Source organism: Monodelphis domestica, chromosome 4, assembly GCF_027887165.1.
Source record: "Monodelphis domestica isolate mMonDom1 chromosome 4, mMonDom1.pri, whole genome shotgun sequence".
Taxonomy (NCBI): Eukaryota; Metazoa; Chordata; class Mammalia; order Didelphimorphia; family Didelphidae; genus Monodelphis; species Monodelphis domestica.
This window is the reverse complement of record NC_077230.1, coordinates 161,273,951-161,295,717: the sequence shown is the minus strand read 5'-3', so window position 1 is coordinate 161,295,717 and position 21,767 is coordinate 161,273,951. Positions and strand designations below refer to the sequence as shown.

General features: G+C 41.6%; 1 protein-coding gene across 5 annotated transcripts; it reads left to right on the top strand.

Moving 5' to 3' along the window:
• The first annotated feature begins 709 nt into the window (after nucleotides 1–709).
• NR4A2 (nuclear receptor subfamily 4 group A member 2) lies at nucleotides 710–9,884 on the top strand. Of its 5 annotated transcripts, none has more exons than XR_001629942.2 (8): nucleotides 710–1,509; nucleotides 3,334–3,456; nucleotides 3,979–4,844; nucleotides 5,654–5,783; nucleotides 6,213–6,376; nucleotides 7,404–7,606; nucleotides 8,117–8,174; nucleotides 8,327–8,398. XR_001629942.2 is itself a non-coding variant. In XM_016433639.2 (8 exons), exons 3-8 carry the CDS (start codon nucleotides 3,981–3,983, stop codon nucleotides 8,581–8,583), a joined length of 1,722 nt encoding a protein of 573 aa, XP_016289125.1. In that variant the 5' UTR covers nucleotides 729–1,509; nucleotides 3,334–3,456; nucleotides 3,979–3,980; the 3' UTR covers nucleotides 8,584–9,884. The 5 variants fall into 5 exon arrangements, 4 of the variants coding, with proteins under 4 accessions (XP_016289125.1, XP_007494246.1, XP_007494247.1 ...); XM_016433639.2 differs by having other exon boundaries at nucleotides 729–1,509; nucleotides 6,213–6,301; nucleotides 7,996–8,174; nucleotides 8,327–9,884; XM_007494184.3 differs by having other exon boundaries at nucleotides 729–1,509; nucleotides 3,860–4,844; nucleotides 7,996–8,174; nucleotides 8,327–9,884.
• The last annotated feature ends 11,883 nt before the right edge of the window (nucleotides 9,885–21,767 follow it).

Below are 21,767 nucleotides of genomic sequence, written 5' to 3'. Positions count from 1 at the left end.
AGCGTTTCCTTTACTAGAAAGCATTTTGCGTGCTTCCCTCCCTAGAGTAAGGTGCTGCCTCTATCCTCAGCCCCAGTCCTACGGATTAGCATGCAAAGCAGAGCTAGGGCTGTGACAGCTTTCTGGTGTTGCTCTAGGAGCAGTAACTCGCTGAACCCCATACACATCGACATGCATACTCTCAGGAGGAACTCATATTGATTATACCTAGGCTTTCTAAGGAAGATTGTGTGCAGGTTACTTTTTTAAATTTAACTTATTTTGAGGAGGGTGTCATTTTTCACGCCACCCAGTTCAGGAGCAATGCAAGATTTTCTTGAGGGTTCTGTGTATCTAGAGAAATGTAGTTTTAAAAAATTACTTGGAGAGAGTGCAGCTATGAAGTTGGAAAGAACTGATCCGAAATGGAAACAAAATCACCTTTCTTTAGAGAATGCACACCTGTTGCGTGAAACAACTGTATTGTCAGGAGGGGGGGAGCGATATTTTTCATATAGATTTTGGTTTTAAAATAAGAGAAGATTTAGTCCAGTGCCCAACTTGTATCCCTTTCCCATACCACGTCTTCCCTCCTAAACGTGGATATGAGAGAAGGCATCACAAAAAAATACGGACTTTTTTTCTTTTTCAAGTGGAAAGTATTGGGGGGGGGGGAGGGAAGCACCAAGAAAGGGAAACCCCGATTTAGCAGTCTAGTGCAATAAGCTTCTGTGCATGGTTCAGCGCCTGGGGATGAGAACAGAGGTGTGGAGGATGTGGGAGTGGTATGGGGGGAGGGGGAGTTAGAACAATGAACGTACATATCACCCAACATCGAGCGCCTACAGGTGCGGGTTCTCTGGCACACGCAACTCCTCTCAGCCATCCTTTTTAATCTCCCACTTCCACTCCCATCCCAAATTAGATTTTGTTGGTACTCACACATCTGGGCTGCCAAAACTATCTGTGAATTGGGGAGTTTTGGAGAAGGTGGGGCGACACCGGCTTTAGGGGCAAGGGTGGGTAGGTTACACCTATTTCGGAAAAAAAAAAGAAAAGGAAGAAATGAAAAGAAAAAAAGCCCAACTCGGCTAACAAGGTGAACCCAGAACGGTTCCCACCTTAAAATCTGCCCTGCTTGTGACGTCAGGTCGGAAATTTACCAAAGCGAGAGCTGGCCAACTGTATGGGGAGAAACAGCCCCAAGGAGCTGGGATTGGGCCGCCTGCACTGACGTGTGCTGACGCTTGGAGACTTTAGGTGCATGTTGGCTGTGGAATACGGAGCCCACATAAACAAAGGCACATTGGAGGGAAGGGCCAGTCTGTCCGGCTGCTCTCACTCTGCTACATTGAGTACCGCACTTCCCCAGCAGCGCTTGTAACTAGCAACTTCTCTGGACCGATTGTTTTTTTCCCCTTTCACCGATCTAACCCACCCCCTCCCCTATCCCCCCGCCACCCCACCTCCCAAAGGAAACTGCACTTCAACACAGTTGAATGAATGAAAAGAGACGTGGAGAACCATTAAGTAAGTCAGTCTCTCTCTCTCTCTCTCTCTCTCTCTCTCTCTCTCTCTCTCTCTCTCTCTCTCTCTCTCTCTCACTCGCTCTCGCTCTCTCGCTCTGTCTCGCTCTCTCTTTTGGGTATGTGTATGGGGTCTGAATTGTGCGTTCTGGAAAAAAGGAGTGAAGGGAAAGGAGTTCCGGAAGGTGGTGAAAGGGAAGTTTTGTGAATTGCTCCAGAAGGCGTTTTTCCTAACTATACGTCTGCTGCTAGAGACAGTACATTCTGGGTAGCGGCTTGTAGTCTGCTAATTGGGAAACGCGGAAGGAATACTTTTTACAATCTTGGGAGCTTCTGTCTTCTCAACTTCGACTTTGAAATTTCTACTCAGTCTTCCTCCGTGGCGTTTTTCCTTAGAGCAGATGTGATTTGGTCGTTTGGACACTGAATCTCAAAGGTCGTGTGTGTAGCAAGGCTTGAATGCTCCGGGATAAGTGACAGGAGGAAAACTTACAGTTTATGTGTTGCTTGGGAACTGTATCACCATGGTTAGCAGACATGCTGGTGTTTAGAAGGCTGCTGTTTCAGTGTGGGAGCTGTTGTTACAGTGTCCTCTTACTTAGTTTCCCCGGATTTCTGCATTCTGACATATGTCGTTCATGAATGAGAGAGAGAGAAGGAAAGAGAGGAGAGGATAGAAAGAAGGGAGAGCAAGAGAAGAAGGGGGAGGAGAGGGAGAGAGATTAAGATCATCTCCCAGAGTGAATGTGCAAATCTGGTGTTAACAAAGATAACTGGCATTACCTTTTGATTGGGGTGTGTGTGGGGGCAATTGCCAGTCCCCTACCCAAATCTAGTCTCTTGGCCTTCTAGTTGTGAAATATGAAGTTAGAATCAAGATAGCTAAAACTGAACAGGAGTAGATATTTAGCTTTATTTTTTCATTGACATACTTGTACTTTCAGATGCCTTCAAAATGGGGGCATGTGAAAGTTAACAGAAATGTTATGTCTTATTTTATTAAAGAGGGAAACAATTCAAGCTGGTAGTAGTAAAGGGGGTCATCTTGCCATATGTTTAAGTGCATCCAAATGAGTTAAGGTCTGTCTTTAGCGTGTTGCTCTTTGCTTGAGTTATTTTTATAAGAATAAGCTTTCCTCACTTAAATGTACATTTGAAAATATGCACAAGAAGTTTCTTAGAAATGTGAGAAAGAAATAATCTGTGTCTTCTAAAGAGAAGATTAGTCATTTTCATAGAGAGAGGTTGGCCCCTATCTAATTGCATTCCCATAATGTAGGCCTGTAGCCTACTTTGTAACTTTGAAGATGAGGTGGAGACTAGGAGGCCAGAATGGTTTTTCATATTTTTGTTCTTTTTTTTGTTAACTTATTATTATATTTAAGTTTCCCCACTGACAAACTCTCACTTGAAGGTTCCAAAGTGACTTTTTACCAAACTGTGGTCTTCCTTTTATCCAGTGTCTGAATAAAGTTGAGAGACAACCCATTCTCTTTTACCTACAGCAAGGAGAGGTTGTGTGTGTGTGTGTGTGTGTAGTGTGGTGGTGTCAATTCTTGACATTAGAGGTATTAAATGACAACTTTCCAGAAGTTTCTTTTTCTTTAATAAAAGAAAACAAAAACCTTTGTGAACATATGCCAGATTGTTATAGGGGAAAACATTCTCATTGATTTTAATCATCTCTCTTTTCTACATTCATATGTCAAGTGTTTTATTTATTTAAAGGCCTCACAATGTATTCCAGTGAAATATGCAGACTGGGATAGTTCCTGTATCCAATAACCCCCCCTCACAAGATAACCTGAACATCTCATGTCTATTTCAGGGAGCAAGCTGCACAGACTGGACTACTCACTTTCCCCCTAACTTCTTGGGAACTTTGTCCTCCATTGAATTAGGACACTGTCCACCTCTAATTTCCTGGAAAACGCCTGTAACCCGGCTGAAGGTTAGTGAATTTAATTGCTTTTCAGTTTTCCCATTCATGTCTCTCTTAACTCCCCTTCAAGACCCCCCCTCCCCTCCAAAAGCAAAGCCACCCCCAGTCCTATTATCCTATGCGGCTTTCAGAATAAACTTGTCACCTGGCAGTTCCCAACTTGCCCAGGTTGCTCCAGAACAAGCGACCTGAACACGTATTAAGTTCGAGGCTTTGGAGTGGGGGGTGGATGGGTGGGGGTGAAAAGGAGATACAATGGAAAGATGGGCATTTCATGATCCTTTACATCCTACCTGTATGTGTTTCTTCTTTTAGATCTCCTTTTCTCCCCTCCCTTTTTTGAAGGTCAGCGCCTGCAACACCGATTTTCTTTCCCCCCCTTTTTGCCCCCTCTTCCTCTCCTAAATTGCAGTGCTGTGTACAGCTTGCTCAGTACGGACCCGCCGTGTGGTTGATCCAGGTGCGCCAAAAGCAGGGGAGAAAGTGTTCACTTGACCAGGCTGAGTGTATATCACCCTGTTTCATTTCCAGCCATGCCCTGTGTTCAGGCTCAGTATGGGTCATCGCCTCAAGGAGCCAGCCCAGCTTCCCAGAGCTACAGTTACCACTCTTCGGGAGAATACAGCTCCGATTTCTTAACTCCAGAGTTTGTCAAGTTTAGCATGGACCTCACCAACACTGAAATCACTGCCACCACTTCTCTCCCCAGCTTCAGTACCTTTATGGACAACTACAGCACAGGCTACGACGTCAAGCCACCTTGCTTGTATCAAATGCCCCTCTCCGGACAGCAGTCCTCTATTAAAGTGGAAGACATTCAGATGCACAGCTACCAGCAACACAACCACCTGCCCCCACAGTCCGAGGAGATGATGCCGCACTCGGGCTCGGTTTACTACAAGCCCTCGTCGCCCCCGACGCCCTCTACTCCCGGCTTCCAGGTGCAGCACAGCCCAATGTGGGATGACCCAGGCTCCCTCCATAACTTCCACCAGAACTACGTGGCCACCACCCACATGATCGAGCAGAGGAAAACGCCCGTGTCTCGCCTCTCTCTCTTCTCCTTTAAGCAATCGCCCCCGGGTACCCCTGTGTCCAGCTGCCAGATGCGCTTCGACGGGCCCCTCCACGTGCCCATGAACCCGGAGCCGGCGGGGACCCACCACGTGGTGGACGGGCAGACCTTCGCGGTGCCCAACCCCATCCGCAAACAAGCAGCCATGGGCTTCCCGGGGCTGCAGATCGGCCACGCCTCGCAGCTGCTGGACACACAGGTGCCCTCACCTCCTTCCCGGGGATCCCCCTCCAATGAAGGGCTGTGCGCCGTGTGTGGGGACAACGCAGCTTGCCAGCACTACGGCGTCCGCACCTGCGAGGGTTGCAAAGGTTTCTTTAAGGTGAGTTGGGCTGCATAGGCCACTCCAGGGAGTTGGTTTAAACTAAAGTCTTTAGCATGTGCAGGGGGTAAGAGGAGCGGGAAAGCACCCGGACCCCCCTAGACCCCCCAAATGTCGGTGAGGCAGGAAACTGCACCCATAACTCCCGCAGGAATATCCTTGGGGTGTGAGGAGAATGGAAACCTGTCTTTCAGGAGCTGACACGAGCAGGGTCACTATTCAGGGAAAGGGAGCTAGAGAAGCTTGCGAGACTAGGCCCGGCCCTGGAATGACTTTCAGGTCCTTGGGCAGAAGTTGCCAGAGCCTGAGTTGGAAGAGGGATATTTGCATGTGCTAGGAGCTACCTTCCCCCTTCAGATTGAAATTGGTTAGGACAGAGAACCGTGTCTAAGCTAACCAAGTGGAACAGAATTCCCTGTGGTAAAATTAAGTGATCTCTTTATTTCACCATCCTGATTGAATAATCTTATCATTTTAAATAGAGAAGGTCTCCAAGGAATGTAAATAATATGAATGCCCACGGATTTGTATTTACTGAGCGTCTCCTTCTCCTTCTCTTGGCATATAAAACACAGCAAAGAGCTGCAAGGTTAGCTCAAATGTTAACGCTATCAATTTTCTTCTGTTAAATGCCCTGGAAAAAAAAAAGAAAGAAAGACAAAAGAAGAAAAAGGGGGGGGGGGGACTAGGGAGGGAGAAGGTCCCAGCAATTCAGAGATGCTTTTTGAGATTCTTTGGACTGCTGGATTTTTAAATGAAATTAATTCTCGGCCTATATATAATATGCTTCTCTCTCTTTCTCTTTGCAGCGCACAGTCCAAAAAAATGCGAAATACGTTTGTTTAGCAAACAAAAACTGCCCGGTTGACAAGCGGCGCCGAAATCGCTGTCAGTATTGCCGATTTCAGAAGTGCCTTGCTGTTGGGATGGTTAAAGAAGGTAGGACTCGGGAAGTGTCTTCCAGTCTATACCCCCATTTCCTTCCACCTCTCCTTCCGCCTCTCCTCTTTCCTCAGGCCCTTCCCTCCCATCCAGCACCCACTTCCCCAGGTGCCCTATGGCTCCCCAAAAAGCCTTTGTATCCTGGAGGCGTTCATGATTTCCCTCACAGACCCGTTAGAATTTCCTTGATTTAATAACTATGGTAACCCATTTGAAGGAAGAAATAAGATGAACCCATTTTTTTAAATGTTTCTCGACTGTAAATACTTTCCAAGTTCTGGGCGTCTCCACATACGAATGGACTCCCTCCTGGAGCTTGGCTTTTCTGGGGGCGGGGTGATGAAGGGCAGTTGTGTGTCCCGGAAGGGGACTGGGGATCGTGGGGAGGGGGAGGTGAGAGAATTTGAAGGTCCTTTTCCCTTTCAGTGGTTCGTACAGACAGTTTAAAAGGTCGGAGAGGTCGATTACCGTCGAAACCGAAGAGCCCCCAGGAGCCCTCTCCCCCCTCTCCCCCGGTGAGTCTGATCAGTGCCCTGGTGAGAGCCCATGTCGACTCCAACCCGGCTATGACCAGCCTGGACTATTCCAGGGTAAGCTGGAGACAATATTAATGTACAGACGGGTAGGGCTGCCCTCATATACCCTAACCCTTTACACCAGCCCACAGAGAAGGGAGATAGCTGCAAACACATGGGAAAGGAGTTGGAAAAACAGCAGCATGTCGTTACAGGCCAGTTAAAGTCGATGTAGAGACAGGAAGAAAACTAGGAGAGACAGAAAGGTAGAGAGAAGGATTCCCAGAGAAGAAACAATATTTTCGGAGCCTTTTCATTCCCTACTCCCCCTGGTAGGACGGACACATAGACAGACACACACACACACATACCCTACTTGAATTTGCAGGGCTGAACTGACACACTCTTAAAAAAAGTTTTAAAAAAGCCTCAATTGTGTAAAATGTCCTCTCCCACCCCCGACACACTTTCCCCAATACATGTCCTAGCAAAGTTATATTAAACATGCATCTGGTTCGACCCCCATCCCCACTGCGGATGACCATAAAAAACAATCCCAACATCGGTTGTGAAATATTAGAAGGATCATGAAGGGCATTTGGTTGGAGGGAGGAGGGAAGGGAAAAAGAGGAATGGGGGATGGGGGTGGGAAGAAGTAGGCAGAATCGTCTATTTTATTCCAGCTGTGAGAAATATATGTGCTTTAATTAGTGGAAGTATATGGTGAAGCATATGAGCTTCTGGATTTTTTTTTTTAAATGAAAAGATTTGCAAACGGTAGCTTTTCATGAGACTAACTCCCCGACTGGCATGAATACTAACGTGTCAATTGTTTTGTGGAGATAAGAGTCAACATTTCCCCATGCTGGATGGCACTGTATTTAGTCTGTATAGAAATGGCAATTTACATATTTAAAGCAGCGACCTCATAGCACCATCCCTAATTGAATTAATTGCCCTGGAACATCTAATTTCCTTACTGGTCAGAGAGAGGTTTAATTGTTATAAAAACCTGGCTCCCCTACTAGAAACGGGGTTAGCAATTTCACGGGTTATATATTTTAGAGAACCTCATTAAGTGCTTTTTAAAATGAAATTCCAGTTCCAGGCTAACCCTGACTATCAGATGAGTGGAGATGACACTCAGCATATTCAGCAGTTCTATGATCTCTTGACCGGCTCCATGGAGATCATCAGAGGATGGGCAGAAAAGATCCCAGGCTTCACTGATCTTCCCAAACCAGACCAAGACCTACTTTTTGAATCTGCTTTCCTGGAACTGTTTGTCCTTCGATTAGCATACAGGTAAATGAGGAAGGAAGGGAAGCTAGATTAGACAGAACCGGGATGAAGAAAAACAGAAGGAAAAGAATAGGGAAGAAGAAGGAAAGAAGGAAACAGAAGGACCAGAAAGGGAATTTAGTGTAGGAAAGAACTAGGGAGAAGCAAAAGTAAGAAAGATTTAAGTAAAGATAAAGAAAAGAAGGAAGAGTGGGATGGAGATGGGGTAGGGGGCGTTCTTGATTGTTATGAAATCAAACCCTTTCAAGGTCCACTGATCTACATTTTATTAACTCCTCAGTAATTAGGTGCCTTTTAAATCCCCCATTTATTGCTCTTCAAGTAATTAGTTGTTTAGCTTTTCTTTTCTTTCTTTTTTTTCCCCTTCTCTCTCTCTTCGGTATTAATTGCAGGTCCAACCCAGTGGAGGGTAAACTCATCTTTTGCAATGGGGTGGTCTTGCACAGGTTGCAATGCGTTCGTGGCTTTGGGGAATGGATTGATTCCATTGTTGAATTCTCCTCCAACTTGCAGAATATGAACATTGACATTTCTGCCTTCTCCTGCATTGCTGCCCTGGCCATGGTTACAGGTCAGTCCTCTTAGCACTTTTCCATCATCAGCCCTGCTTTTGGGTGCTCTTGCTGAATTTCCCTGTACGGGGTGGGGGTGTGTTCCTAATCTCTCCAAATTGCTAATTGCCTTTTTTGCATTCTTGTTACCCCATTCCTCCCCTCCCTCCAGAGAGACATGGACTCAAGGAACCCAAAAGAGTGGAAGAACTGCAGAACAAGATTGTAAATTGCCTCAAAGACCATGTGACTTTCAATAATGGGGGTTTGAACCGCCCCAACTATTTGTCCAAACTGTTGGGGAAGCTCCCAGAACTCCGCACCCTGTGTACACAGGGGTTACAGCGCATTTTCTACCTGAAACTGGAAGACTTGGTACCACCTCCAGCAATAATCGACAAACTTTTTCTGGACACATTACCTTTTTAAGACTTTCTCCAGCTTACTTCAAATGAACTCGAAAGGAACGTGAACTGTCTGAGGGTGGGAATTCCCACGTGCACAAAAGCACCTCTGGGTGCCTCTGCTCCATCTCCTTCCCCTTCCCAACTTCCTAACCTATCCCTCAACTTCCTGGCCCCACAACCCACCCCTTACCCCCAACAAAACAAAACTGTTGCTATTTCCTAACCTGCAGGCAGAACATGAAAGGGCATTTTGGCTCTGGGGCATCCTGGATTTAGAATATGGACTACATACAATACAGTGGTATAAACTTTTTATTATCGGCTAAAAAAAAAAGGAATTTATTGTTCAGAAGAAGGACTCCTATTGTAAGATGAAAAAAATGTCTGGTTACGCCGGTCGCTGAAGCTAAGACAGATTGAACACACACACAAAAGTATTAAGGTGACCCACAAAGTATCGCCCTTTTAAAGACAAAGTTTTCTGCTGTAAAAGAAAGCTGTAATATATAGTAAAACTTAATGTTGCGTGGGTGGCATGAATTAAAGAAGGCAAAGGCTTGTAAATTTATCCAATGCAGTTTGGCTTTTTAAATTATTTTGTGCCTATTTATGGATAAATATTAAAAAATTCTAAAAGGTAAATGTGTTTGCAAAAAAGGAATAAATAACTACACAAAAAGGGACAGCATGTTGATTCTAGGTCGAAAATGTTATAGGCACTTGCTATTTCAGTAATGTCTATATTATATAAATAGTATTTCAGACACTATGTAGTCTGTTAGATTTTATAAAGATTGGTAGTTATCTGAGCTTAAACATTTTCTCAATTGTAAAATAGGTGGGCACAAGTATTACAAAACTGAAAATCCTGACAAAGGGACACATAGTGTTTGTAACACCGTCCAACATTCCTTGTTTGTAAGTGTTGTATGTACTGTTGATGTTGATAAAAGAAAGTTTATATCTTGATTATTTTGTTGTCTAAAGCTAAACAAAACTTGCATGCAGCAGCTTTTGACTGTTTCCAGAGTGCTTATAATATACATAACTCCCTGGAAATTACTGAGCACTTTGAATTTTTTTTGTTTTTTTATGTCTAAAATTGTCAGTTAATATATTATTTTATGTTTGAGTAAGATTTTTAATATTGCCATATTCTGTAGTATTTTTCTTTGTATATTTCCAGTATGGCACATGATACAAGTCACTGCCTTTTTTTCTATGGTGTATGACAGTTAGAGACGCTGAATTTTTTTTCTTGGATAAATTCTTTCTTTGAGAAAGACAATTTTAATGTTTACAACAATAAACCATGTAAACGAATATAATTTTGTCTTCTTTTTGTGTCAGGAGTAATACTAGAACACCGACATGCAATAATAGGCAGAATGGGGAACAATAGAGGAAGGGAGACTGATTTGGAATTCATAATTTAGGCAACTGGGGTCCTACACGTTTCAAACTCAGAACCTGGATGTATCCTCAGGCTAAGTAAGTAGGCCTCTGAGCTTATTACATGGAACATCAGGAAAAGATTTTTTTAAAATTCTCAAAATCCAGAATCATCCCTACTAGAGATCTACAATGATCAAAATCACTGGAGAGTTTCTCAATTTCTCCTGAATAGGAACAGAAGGGGTCCTGGAAAAGCAGTTGGATTTTTACAGTGATCATCTCAATCAGAGTTTAAGAAACTGTTATGGCATTAGAGACATCACCACAGATTTACAGCATGCTATATTACCTTTCAAAAGCTAACAACTTTGCCTTTTCACAAACCCAAACTGATTTGCTATTGAAAAAGTGCTTTTCAAGGAACTGAAAAACATTACAAATAGTTTTACTTCCTGGTCAGTTCTTGTGTGTGTGTGTGTGCATGCACATACATACATACATACATGTATATCTATATAATATTTGGATTCTTTTTTAAGATTTCCTCCTCTTCTTCCCCATTATTTCCCCTCACCCCACTTCCCCCACCGAAGAAGAGGGTATGGAAGGATAATGAGTGGCTTAGCCTTAGAATAATATTTCCACCTCAGAAGTTTCTGAGATAAATAATAAAAGACCTATTTGCCATGGTCTGACTGGGGCATAAATAAGTTATGATGGTCTGGTAGAGTCTACCCAGCAGTAACTTTCACCAAATAAAGCTAGAGATACAGAAGCCAGTGTAACTACTCAGAACATCTTCTACATTTCCTGTCTTTCCAAGTGAATGGATGAGATACAATTCTGTGCCACAGCTATGAAGCCAAAGGGTGTAAGTTAGTGATAACCACAGGCAAATTTAAAATGACCACCGATTTACTGGAACACGAAGAACGCAGATAGGACATTATTATTTCAGAGATTCTGAGTAGGAAAAAATAAATTGCCAGTTTAGCTCTCAGGTTATTATTTCCTGGCTTTGCTTTTTTTTCCCTTTAAAAACAAAACAAAACAAAAAGCCACGTTGGAAGACGAAAATAAAAATGAATAAAGAATGCGGGTCTTGGAGGTAGTGTAAGAAGGAGATTTCTTCTTTGATGTTTCTTTGCACACATATTAATAAGAATGAGAGGAAAGCTGGATAATTAAACTAGGTAAAAAAAAAAGCTGAAATGTCCCATTTCCCGGATTTCTTGAAAAGGTAAGTCTAGCTATTTCTTTCTATTTTCAAAGCATTAGGGCAAGCAGAACCAGAAACTAATAGGGAGAGGTCAGAGCATCTGTGCTGAATTGCCACTGCTAGGCAAAAAAGGGTGTATAAAAGGAAGGTATTTTGCGAATGTGCAGGCGTTCTTTTCTCAACCTAATCTTGTCTCCCAGGTGCAAGCCGCCCCTTGCCAGTTGAATTCAAGCTTAAATTCTTGTCTTGATTTCCCTGAGACCCAGACTAAGAAACGAACTCAATTGCTCTCCTCCCTAAGGAGGGACAGCGAACCAACCAAGGCTAACGGGATCTCAGGTCTTTGAATCTCTGGGGAATTTGGGGGTGAAAGATGGGAGGCGGGAGCTTCCCCAACGGCTGAGGGCAGATTGAACAGGCTCAGCATACAAATTTAACTGAACCTTTAGGAGGAAACTAGTTAGAGCTCTTTGTCCTTTTTCAACTCCAGCTTCTGTCTCTTCCAAACTCTGAGCTCTCCTTTAGATGCTTAATGGAATGTCAGACTGTGCAGAGAAAGCTCACCGCTCTTTTCCCTTGGCTACTTCCCCAGGTTCGCGCATCCAGGATCTTTTCCTGTTACCTCACATTTTTTTTTTGACCAAAGCACAGGAAAGTAACCCACACACAAAACAGAAAGGGCTGCGCGCTGAGAAAGTCCGATAGTATTAATTCAAACTCCCTTACAAGCATGCAAAAACTTTGTTCCGGAGAGTTTTCTCTCTTCTCTCTTTCATTTCCCCTCTCTCATACACCTTGTCACCCAGATCTCCTTCAATTCTAAATTGCAGTTGGTCAGGACATCCTCTAGCAAACCGATTAGGGGACGCGAGTTTCCAGAAACGGTTCTTTTTCTCTATAGAGGTAACCGATGTCCATTTTCCAGGTAACTTTTCTAGAAAGCACTGAATTAATGAAGCACCCGATTTAAGAAGAAGAAGAAAAAACATTGGTGAACCTATCCTTTGCCCAACCCTTGCCTTTTCCTGTCTTTCTGCCTAACTCTGGGGGCATTCATCCATTCCCCTTGGTGTTACAAGCCCGAATGGTATGACCTTCGCTTTTATTGAGATTGTGTTTAAAAAGTCCTTTTTCTAACTGGAGAAATTCAGCCCGGGCAACTGATAGCATCGTTCTGGTGACAATTGCACCTTGAGATCCAATCCTGAATAGTTTTAGATGATTGGCTTTTTTTTCCTGAAGAGTTTGGGATTCTTCCTTTCATTTCTTAAACAGGTCTTCAAAGGCTTTCAAGCTTTACCTGACTAGGCAATTCCTGTGTCATCCAAACCAGGCGTGGAACACTTGGTACTGAGTATTATCCGGTGGAAATGCATGTAAAATTTAAGTATACCACTTGAATGTAAAACTTAAGTATGGCACTTGACCCCATGGATCTCTCTGCAGGCATACATTTTCTATGTGAATATATAATTATGTATGCATACTTTAAAAAAGGTAGGTTCTCACTAGCGCAACACTTCGAAGAGGCAAGTGTATTAGGAGGAAGATGCATTTGAACCTTTTTCTGATCATAGACACATTTTAGAAAGAGGGATGCTACTTCAGGGATGGTGTAGCCCCAGAGCTATTCTCTGAGGCACCCTCCTTTTTAAATGTTCCTTTTTTTTATCTCTGCATTCCCTCCCTTAATTATGATCACTTTCTCCATTCTTATTCCTTAATCCAGAGCTCATCTTCTTTTCTGTTATGTGAAATATGCGGAATAGGAAGATGCCTGGGGGCTGGAGGTTGCTTACATACTCTATTCTGCCTAGAAGAGACTACCTTTCAGGATTTGGGTGCCAATGATTTTCCAGAGATTTAAAGTTTCTGAGCCCCTGGGCCAACAAAGCCAGAAAGAGAGAAAAGTTTTATTCTTCCCTACAACTATTATGTGTGTGTGTGTGTGTGTGTGTGTGTGTGTGTGTGTGTGTGTGTGTGTGTGTGTGTGTAATATATATATGAGATGGGGTGGTGGGGTAAAGGTGGAGGTGGTGCTTGCATATTAGATACGCTTCTTAAAATACGACGAAAATGAACAGTTTTGTTGATTTTTGAAGTAGAACATGTGCTCCCAGGAACTTCTCCCAGGTCCAAGGCTTCCGGTTTGGCCAGAACTTTGATTTTATACGTCTGTGACTGGAAGGGTTTTGTTAGTGAGGCAGAGATGCAGAGTTCATACGAACCGCCCTTCTGGGGCTAAAGGAAGCTCACCCAGATGGACATGAAGTGGAATGTCCTGCTCTCCTCATAAAATTACTGCCTATTACAAAGCCTATATTTCTTAAACAAGGAGGACTTGAACTTATTGATTAAGCTAGACACAATATGGCATCATTATCTGCTAACTCTAAAACAATAGTTGAATTCCAATTATGGTATCCGTTTTAAGTCCCGAAGTTCACAAAAATATACACAAAAAGGACATTAACAAGCGAAAGGCTCTTTATTTGTTGGGGGTGGTGCAAGAAGCCTCCAATTGGGGAATTACATTTATAGCTCATTTTTTTATTTAGTCATCTCTCTTTTCTTTAAAAATTTACAGTACGTCTTTTTGGCTCACTCAGATCACTGGGCAATATGATCTCCTTGATTTTGTCATTCCTTCTTGAAAATCACTTTTTTGGTCCATCCTGTCCCTTTACTGGCACTGCTATTTTCCCAAACAATCCGTAATGAGGTGGATTTTTCAGCCTCTTCTCCACCTGCTGACGCCAGAGGCCGCCCTAGTTGCCTACCCCCAGGGTCCCAAAAGCTTCCCATCCCCTGAGCTTTAGTGGTGAGCAGGTCCTTTACTTAGACTTTACTTCTCTGGATGAATAACGCTAGAGGTTTAAGACAGATCATTGCCATTCGCTTCTTCCATCCCTCTAACTTGGAAGATTGAGAAGGCTTGATTTGATTCACTCGATTGGGGACAGTGTTTTGGTCAGTCCTCGGAAAGGACCCTTGCCTTCTCCCTTTTCCCATTTGGCCTTCTTAAGCCAAAACGTAATTTAGACGTGGCTCGAAAAGCCTCCATTAACTTTAGTTATCTTTCCCTCAATCTTTCCTCAATTTCAGTCGCGTCTCTGGTCTCCAATTTAGGCTCGGTGATCTCCAGGAATTTAAGAGTCTTTTGACCTCTGCTGATGGTCAAGTCGGCTTGATCACTTCGGTTACGTCAGTTCAGTCTGTCAAAGTAGACAGAAGAACCAGAGCCTTGGTGTTGCTGAGGTCCAACCCCGCACTTAGTGTAGGGAATGTGAAGAGTTCTCTGGAGTCTTTCAAATAGACCCTCCACTAGAACCTTACCCTCTAAAGCGAAAAGGGAACCCAAGGAAAAGTGAGGAGCAGCTCGCCTGGGGAGTTCCCATTAAATGGTTTGGGGAGGTAGGAGAGTGATGAAGGTTCGGGGTGGGTGATAGTGTTTTTTTGCAACTAGGGACCTGAGTGTTCTGGAGAGCTCGTTTACAACACACGAGCGCGCACGCACGCGCGCACACACACACACACACACACACACACACAGACACACACGGCGTGAAAGATTACGGTCAGTCTCGGTCTTACTATCAATTATTTCCCCAACACATTTAATGAACCCTCTCTGCCCGCACGGAAGTCTCGTCAAGTCTCCAATGAAGTGTCGCATAAGGAGTGGCTAGAGGAGGGGGCCCAGGAGTCATTAAAAATCATCTTCTCCTCCTCCTCCTCCCTCTCCTGCTCCTCCCTGGCCCGCCCCCTACCCTCCTCGCCACTTAGCCCCAGCTCAGCCTGGGGCGTTGGGTGCGGGTATTCCTTGCACGGTGTTTAGCAGGCACTTGGTAGCCGTGGCCAATTTCAGCCTTTCGCCTTTTCCGCCTTTGCTTCTGAAAATGCTTAGGGAAACGAGAGGGCACAGACAGGGTACCACCCATCCTTTGAACAACACCGCTTAGTTCTTCATGGGAAGACAGGTGGTGGAAGATGTAGAGGTTTCCTTGAGCGGAGAGCGATACTGGGCATTTGACAACATTTGCTTGTTCTCAACCCCTATCCCCATTCCAAGTGTGTGAAGGACGTGTGTGTGGCATGTGGAGTACCCTGGCATAGCTTGGTCAGAAGGAATGGCTAGGGGTATTCTCCTGCGTGTATTGAATCAAGTGACACTTTTGGGAGAGAAAAAAATCAACTTGAGATTTTAAGTCGGACTGAAAAATGGGGCTGCTATTTTCGGCCCTGGAGAGAATGCCCCCCTTGAACCTCCGGTTAGTGATTTGATTGGGACTGAATAGTGGCAAACACTCCCGGGCTCTGGCAGTGCTTGTCAGGGGACTTAGAGATTGGCTGGATCTTCACCCAGTTCTATGGTATACAAACATGTTTGTCTGCCTCCTCCCCTCCCCCTTTCCTTCACTTGGTCCTTCTCATTGAACAAAATCTCATCAGTTTGGGGAGAGCCTATCACTTCCTCTGAGCCCAGCTGGCCAGCAGCTGGGCTTCGAGGGGGCAACACTCAGGGGACCTGCACACATGTCTTTCTAGTGTCTTTCTGTAACCTCAATCTAGCTCTTTCTGAGGCTGTGGAAGCCTGTCAGTGGGTTAAGAGGAGATGAAGGGAAAAAAGTAAAACCCTAAAAACTGGGTAAAGGAAAAAGAAAAAGAAAGAAAATGGAAAAAACTATAAAGGGAAATCAGAATAAAGAGGGGGAACTAAAAAAGGAAAGGACGAAAAGAAGAAAATTAGTTGTTGATTGAGTTAGATAAAGAAAAGAAAGGCAGGTGAATCTATAGGGTAGCATGGATGTTAATTAGTAAACATAAACTAACATAGTAGGCAGTGTTGAAAGAAAAGGAAAAACAGACTTTGGAAAGAGTGAAGAGTTGAAAATGCCAGGAAATACTGAGGAAAGGTTTAAAAGAAGAGATGAAACAATCGAAGGGGAACAAGAAACCACAAGGATACTTTAGATAGGAAAATATGGGAGTTAGAGGTAGCAAATGAGGAGATCCTTGAAGCTAGGTATGAGGAAAAAGAGTATAGCACACTCTTAGGGAATAGAGGGAGGGGAAGGCTTGGAAGTTCTTGAGAAAGTGGTGAAAAGCAGACCTATTTTCCACCTGGTGATATTCCAGATAGGTAATTATGATGGGCAATTTCCTTTTAGGCATATGGAAGAAAGAGGACAAAACCAAACCAAGGGTACAACTCCTCTATCAGAAGTAATTTATATGTTTCCTCTCATCAGAATCTTAGAGTCGAATCTTTGCAGTCATCTCATTTAAAAAAGGCACCCCCCTTTTGCTTAGATGCCTCCAATTATGAAGAATTTATAATTTATTGAGAAACTCCATTCCACTTTAGTCCAGGATCATTATTAAGACATTTTCTCTTATTTTGAGCCAATATCTACATTCCTATGATTTCCACCCTTTGCTCATATTTCTGCCCTCTTAGGTCAAGGAACCCTTGAATACTAAAAGAGAATGAACCTATTTCTCAGGTCTCCCACTTCCTTAAGTTCTCGCTAATGCTCCACCCCCTACCCCCAATCCAAACTTTCTTCAAGAAAGCCTTACTTGACTTAATTTTTAGCCTCTTCACTGTAGGAGGGGTTGCTATTCTCTGATGTTTGTAATTTTTTTTTTTTTGGATTAGACCTTTGTGATATCACTTAAGGAACTCCAGATCCCAGAGGAACAATACTAAGTTATCCCTTCTCTACAATTTATATTTTAAGTTGCCGGGGGCACTGAAAAATTCTGACTTCTTCAGGCTCACATAACCAATATATGTCAAAGGCAAGACTTGAACTTATGTCTTCCTGATTCTGAAAATTAGTTTTCTATCCACTATCCTACCCTGCTCAAATAGTCCTTCCAAAACATGGTGCATAAAAAACAAAATTACATATGTAGATTCTGGAATAACAGGTTCTTTGGTCTTTTTCTTGTAGAAATTTTGGAGAATGTTCAGAGTTCTGGGGAGTTCATAATTTTTGGTATGTGAAGAAGATGAAGATAGACTCTATAGCAGACGTTCTTACCCTGGAATCAGTGAACTCATTTTTTTAATAAAATATTTTGATGACTATATTTAAACATAAGCCAGTCCTTTTGAAATCTGCATGTGTTTTTCTTCAATGCGTTGTAAATTTTGCTTGTCTGTTTTTAGTTGCATCTAATTCATAATTACTGACTTAGGAGCTCTCACACTTTGTATTTTAAAACATTCTTCTGTGAAGGGATCCTTAGGCTTTACCAGACTCCCAAAGGGGACCAGAACACAAAAAGGGTGAAGAACTTCTACTTTGAAAAGACAGAGACTGAACCAGTGATTTCACTGATATTAGAAACTCCCTCTACAAATGCAGGCCAGTTTTCTGCATCTTAAAGAATTTCCCAGAGCACTGAAAGATTAGGTGATTTGCTCTTGGTCACACAGTGGACCAGAACCCATTTCTTCCAGACTTCAAGGGTAGCTCTCTATTTACTAGACCACATGGAATCTCAGACCTGGGACAAGACTCTTAAAAAGAAATCTTATTCTAATAGGAGGAGGTGAGAATGGCAGAACGGTGGCAACTACCTAATGGCAAGGCAGTTCTTTGAGGGATGTCAAGGACTCGGCTACTGAAAAATCCATCGGTCACTGTGGCCTACTATGTTCCAGGCACTGAGGATAACACAAAAATAGACACTATTTAGTTTATTTTACTTTGCTGGCTCAAGGGGGAAAAAGGGAATGATTGCCCTAGATATTTATGCCACTGAAAAAACCTAATTTAAAATATGAAGCAGAGGAGGAGATTTTTTTTTCTTCAGAAAAGGTATTTCAGTTTCTCTAAATTGACTGTTTCCTTTTCAGCCAGTTTCAATGGTTCATATCCTATATGCCCATTTGCCCTTGACAGTGATAATATTGATTATATTAGTTGTAATCCCTCCACATACCAAACCAAATCACACTTTGCAAAACCTAGCTGATAGGAAGAAACTATAGCTTCACTTGAACATTTTGCTCATTATTTCCCTTATTTTCCTATTATAAACTGTCCATAGCATTCATTTAAAAATTAATATTTTCTTAACAACTATATCCTTATATTCTAACAAAAATGGAGTTTGGGGCCTAGGGTAGGGGAAGATGGTAAATAGGTTGCTATTTTTCTTCATAGTCTTTAAGACTATTGAACATTCATCTGTGTCTAACGTGGGAGGGTCATAAGGTTGGCAACATTCTCTTATTATTTTACAAAATTTATTAGGATTTACACACTCAACAAACAAAATGTAGTGGATTTAGGTCAGGTGTTTGCTTATACAGTAGACTGTGTTCATCTTTGACATTTAATTTAAGCTTCATTTTTCTGAGGGCTCGAATAGTATAAGACTGCTCTGCATGTGTTTTGCCTTTCTGTGTTGTAAAACTGTACTTGTCTGCAGTTATTTGCAGATAATTCATAATCAGTGACTTAGGGACTGGAAGTCTTTGTCTCATGCTCTGCAAATGCCTTTCTGAAATGAAGTGCTGAAAAGTTGAGTTATTGTAGGCATAAGGCACTTATGGGAGTTTTTATTAGTTGAAGAATGTGGATAGCTGCATTTACTTTCTTGGTCCTTTGCTTAATTATCTTCATTGAATGCTGAATTGATACCTTTAAAAATAAGCTACTAGACATCCATAATTAACATATGGGAAGGCAGGGAAGTCTGCGTTCTGTGTAATTTTCATCCTCTCAGCAAAGCTTGAGTAGGAAATCCTGGCCACATAACGTGGAAACGATATCAAAAAACATTTGACACTCCAGTGACTTATTTTTAATATATCTGAGAAAAATAAAGACTGCTGCTGTAAAATCTGCACTTGCAGATGTGTTAGCCCTAAATAACCTTTAAAATTGGTCGTGGTGTGGTGGGAGATGTTGGTATTCATGAATGTTTTGACATGTTTGACATTTTATGTATGGTGTGCTGCTCTGTGTGTCTTGATCTCCCCCCCCCCCCCCCCGCCATATTGCATATTTTCTTAGTAAAATGTAGCTTTCAGTGTTCATCGTAAGGGTCTGTAAGTCTGCTTATTGGACTGATGCTTTGTAGTTATGTATCAGAATACTGATTTAATTAAATAATGGGATGATTTCCCCTTTACATGTTATGATCAAAACAGAGCATTTTTGGAGGGGGGAGAGGATCCTATTCATACCTGCATTCCTCAAGAAAGCCACACATGACAAAGAATCCAAATGCAAATCACGTATCTCAAACTTAGCACAGCGCTGGAGTATCAAGTAAATAGTTGCTATGTGTCTCTGTGTTGATTATGCTCATAAAAACCAAGGTATGCCAGCATAAGAATCTGAGGGAGTGGTGGTTTTCAAACTGAGAAGCATTCAAAGTCTGACTTGATCCACTACTTTTGAAAGGGATAAGAGGGATGGGACTGGGTTGCAAGTTATACTGAAAAAATGTGGGTGGACTTTACAGTGAGTATATTTTAAGATAATACTAAAGTAATGGAGAGTTCAAGAGTTACATAGGATGCTCAGAGTCATAGGTAAGTATGATGCCTTCTTGTTGTTCTATTGTGACACAATATATAGCAAACATTGTTATTTCTGTAGGCAGGTGGCAATTTTATATATATTAGAAATAATCAGAGAGATGTTTTAACTGAAGTTCACTGGAAGATTTTTCAAATTTAGGAATACAATACCACTGGATGAATTGGGATTTGGTTCTTGAATTTCAGAACACACAACAAAAATTGATTACAATGTGTTTAGAATTACTTTTTTTTTTGCTCACATGATCAATAGATCTTTTGTTGTGTATTTAGATTTTTCTGATAGACATAGCAGGAAGTTCTGTAGATAATTCCCAACTAATGTATTGCTAATTACTCGCCATCCATCTTAATGCTATTGTTGGCAATACTGTAGTATTCTTTTAAATTTTGTTCTTTTCATAATTGTTCCTGACTGTAAGTAAAGCTTGGCATTTTTTGTCCTAGATATTTCTCTTTTGTGTATTTGTTTTTCTTTTTAAATCTCTTCTCATTTGCTATTAGATTCTAGGACAGTCTTTTACCTCAAGGTAGGAGGACTGATGAGCAGCTTTGTGATGTCAGAGCTACTTTACTTCAGTAGGGGAAGACTTAAGTGGCCTCTCCTTGGAGTCTTTTTATATCATTACCATGAAACACACAGGTCTTCTGGCCTGGGTTGGTAGAGCATTAGAAGTATACTTTTGGTAAACAGAGGAATTTAATTAAATGTGTACTTGCAATACCACTGTTACTGGAACATCGATTTGTAAAGGATATCTTACAGATGCTATCTTCACGATTTCTTATAGCTTTATTTAAAATACTTTAAAGGTAGCATATATAGCATACTTCTATAAAAATATTCCAAAAAGTAAAGAGTTCTCTTAAAATGAGTATTTTAAAATTATGTACATAATACCTTGGTTGTAAAAGGAGATTGCTTTTTTAATAATGTTATGAGTTTATAAAATGTATTTCACCAAATTTAAGGTATTTTGCATATTCTGAATTTTTTTGCACACACTTACTTATTAGTGCATTTTATTATTTATTTATATATAAATTATATTTATTTATTTATATTTATTATATTTATTTATTTGTTCATCATTCAATAAGAAATGAACTCAAATCCTTGTCTTTCATTGAACTTATAATATGAATTGAAAAGTAGGTTTGAAAGTGGAATAGCAAAATTAATTCATGAAATTTGATAATTATAGGACAATGGGGGTGGCAAGTATATTACTTATTCATTATGCCTGCAAGTAGCAATTGTGTTATGGAAAGGCAAAGAGCCTGTGGATTTAAAAAAATTAGTAAGTGGGATAATATAAATACTTCCACTGTGCAGACACTAATTTTGGAGATAGTGAAATATATCATGAATATGGAGACCGGGATTAATATCATCACACTTACATGAGTTCAAAGTGAAACTTATTTTTTTTGAAAAAGTCTGTGTTACTTTGCATTACAGTGAGAGAAAGAAATCTTCCAGTACTATGAATGCTATAATCTTTTTTTCCCCCAGCTAACAACTGTAACTTCAAAATCTGAAAAATAAGCCATAGCAGTCAAACTTAACAACCCTTTGATCAAATTACAAAATGAGCGACTGAAGGCAAAGTAAAGCCTATGATACACTCTCAAAGAATCTCATTTGAAATCTTATTCAGATTGACTTGGGCACTGTGATGTGGGCTGAAAATTGGTGAAGATCATAAATAATGGCAAATATTATACTGTAATATGCTGACTCGTATGGAGGAATCTAAAGGGGATGCTACCCAGATCAGAATTAGGTGTGTTTTTCATTTAACCTCTTTATTAGTAAACCCTATAAAGAGCAATGGTCATATTAATTACATTCACAAATGATGCTGAATTGGAAGGTTGCTGCATAATTTAGTGAGACTAGAGAAATTCAGCAATACAAAGAGATCTAGGGAGGTCAGACACACATGAAGAAAATAAAACAATACTGGGAAAATAAGAGCAAATACAGACAGTGCTTGTTCCAGCAAAACAAAACAGAAAT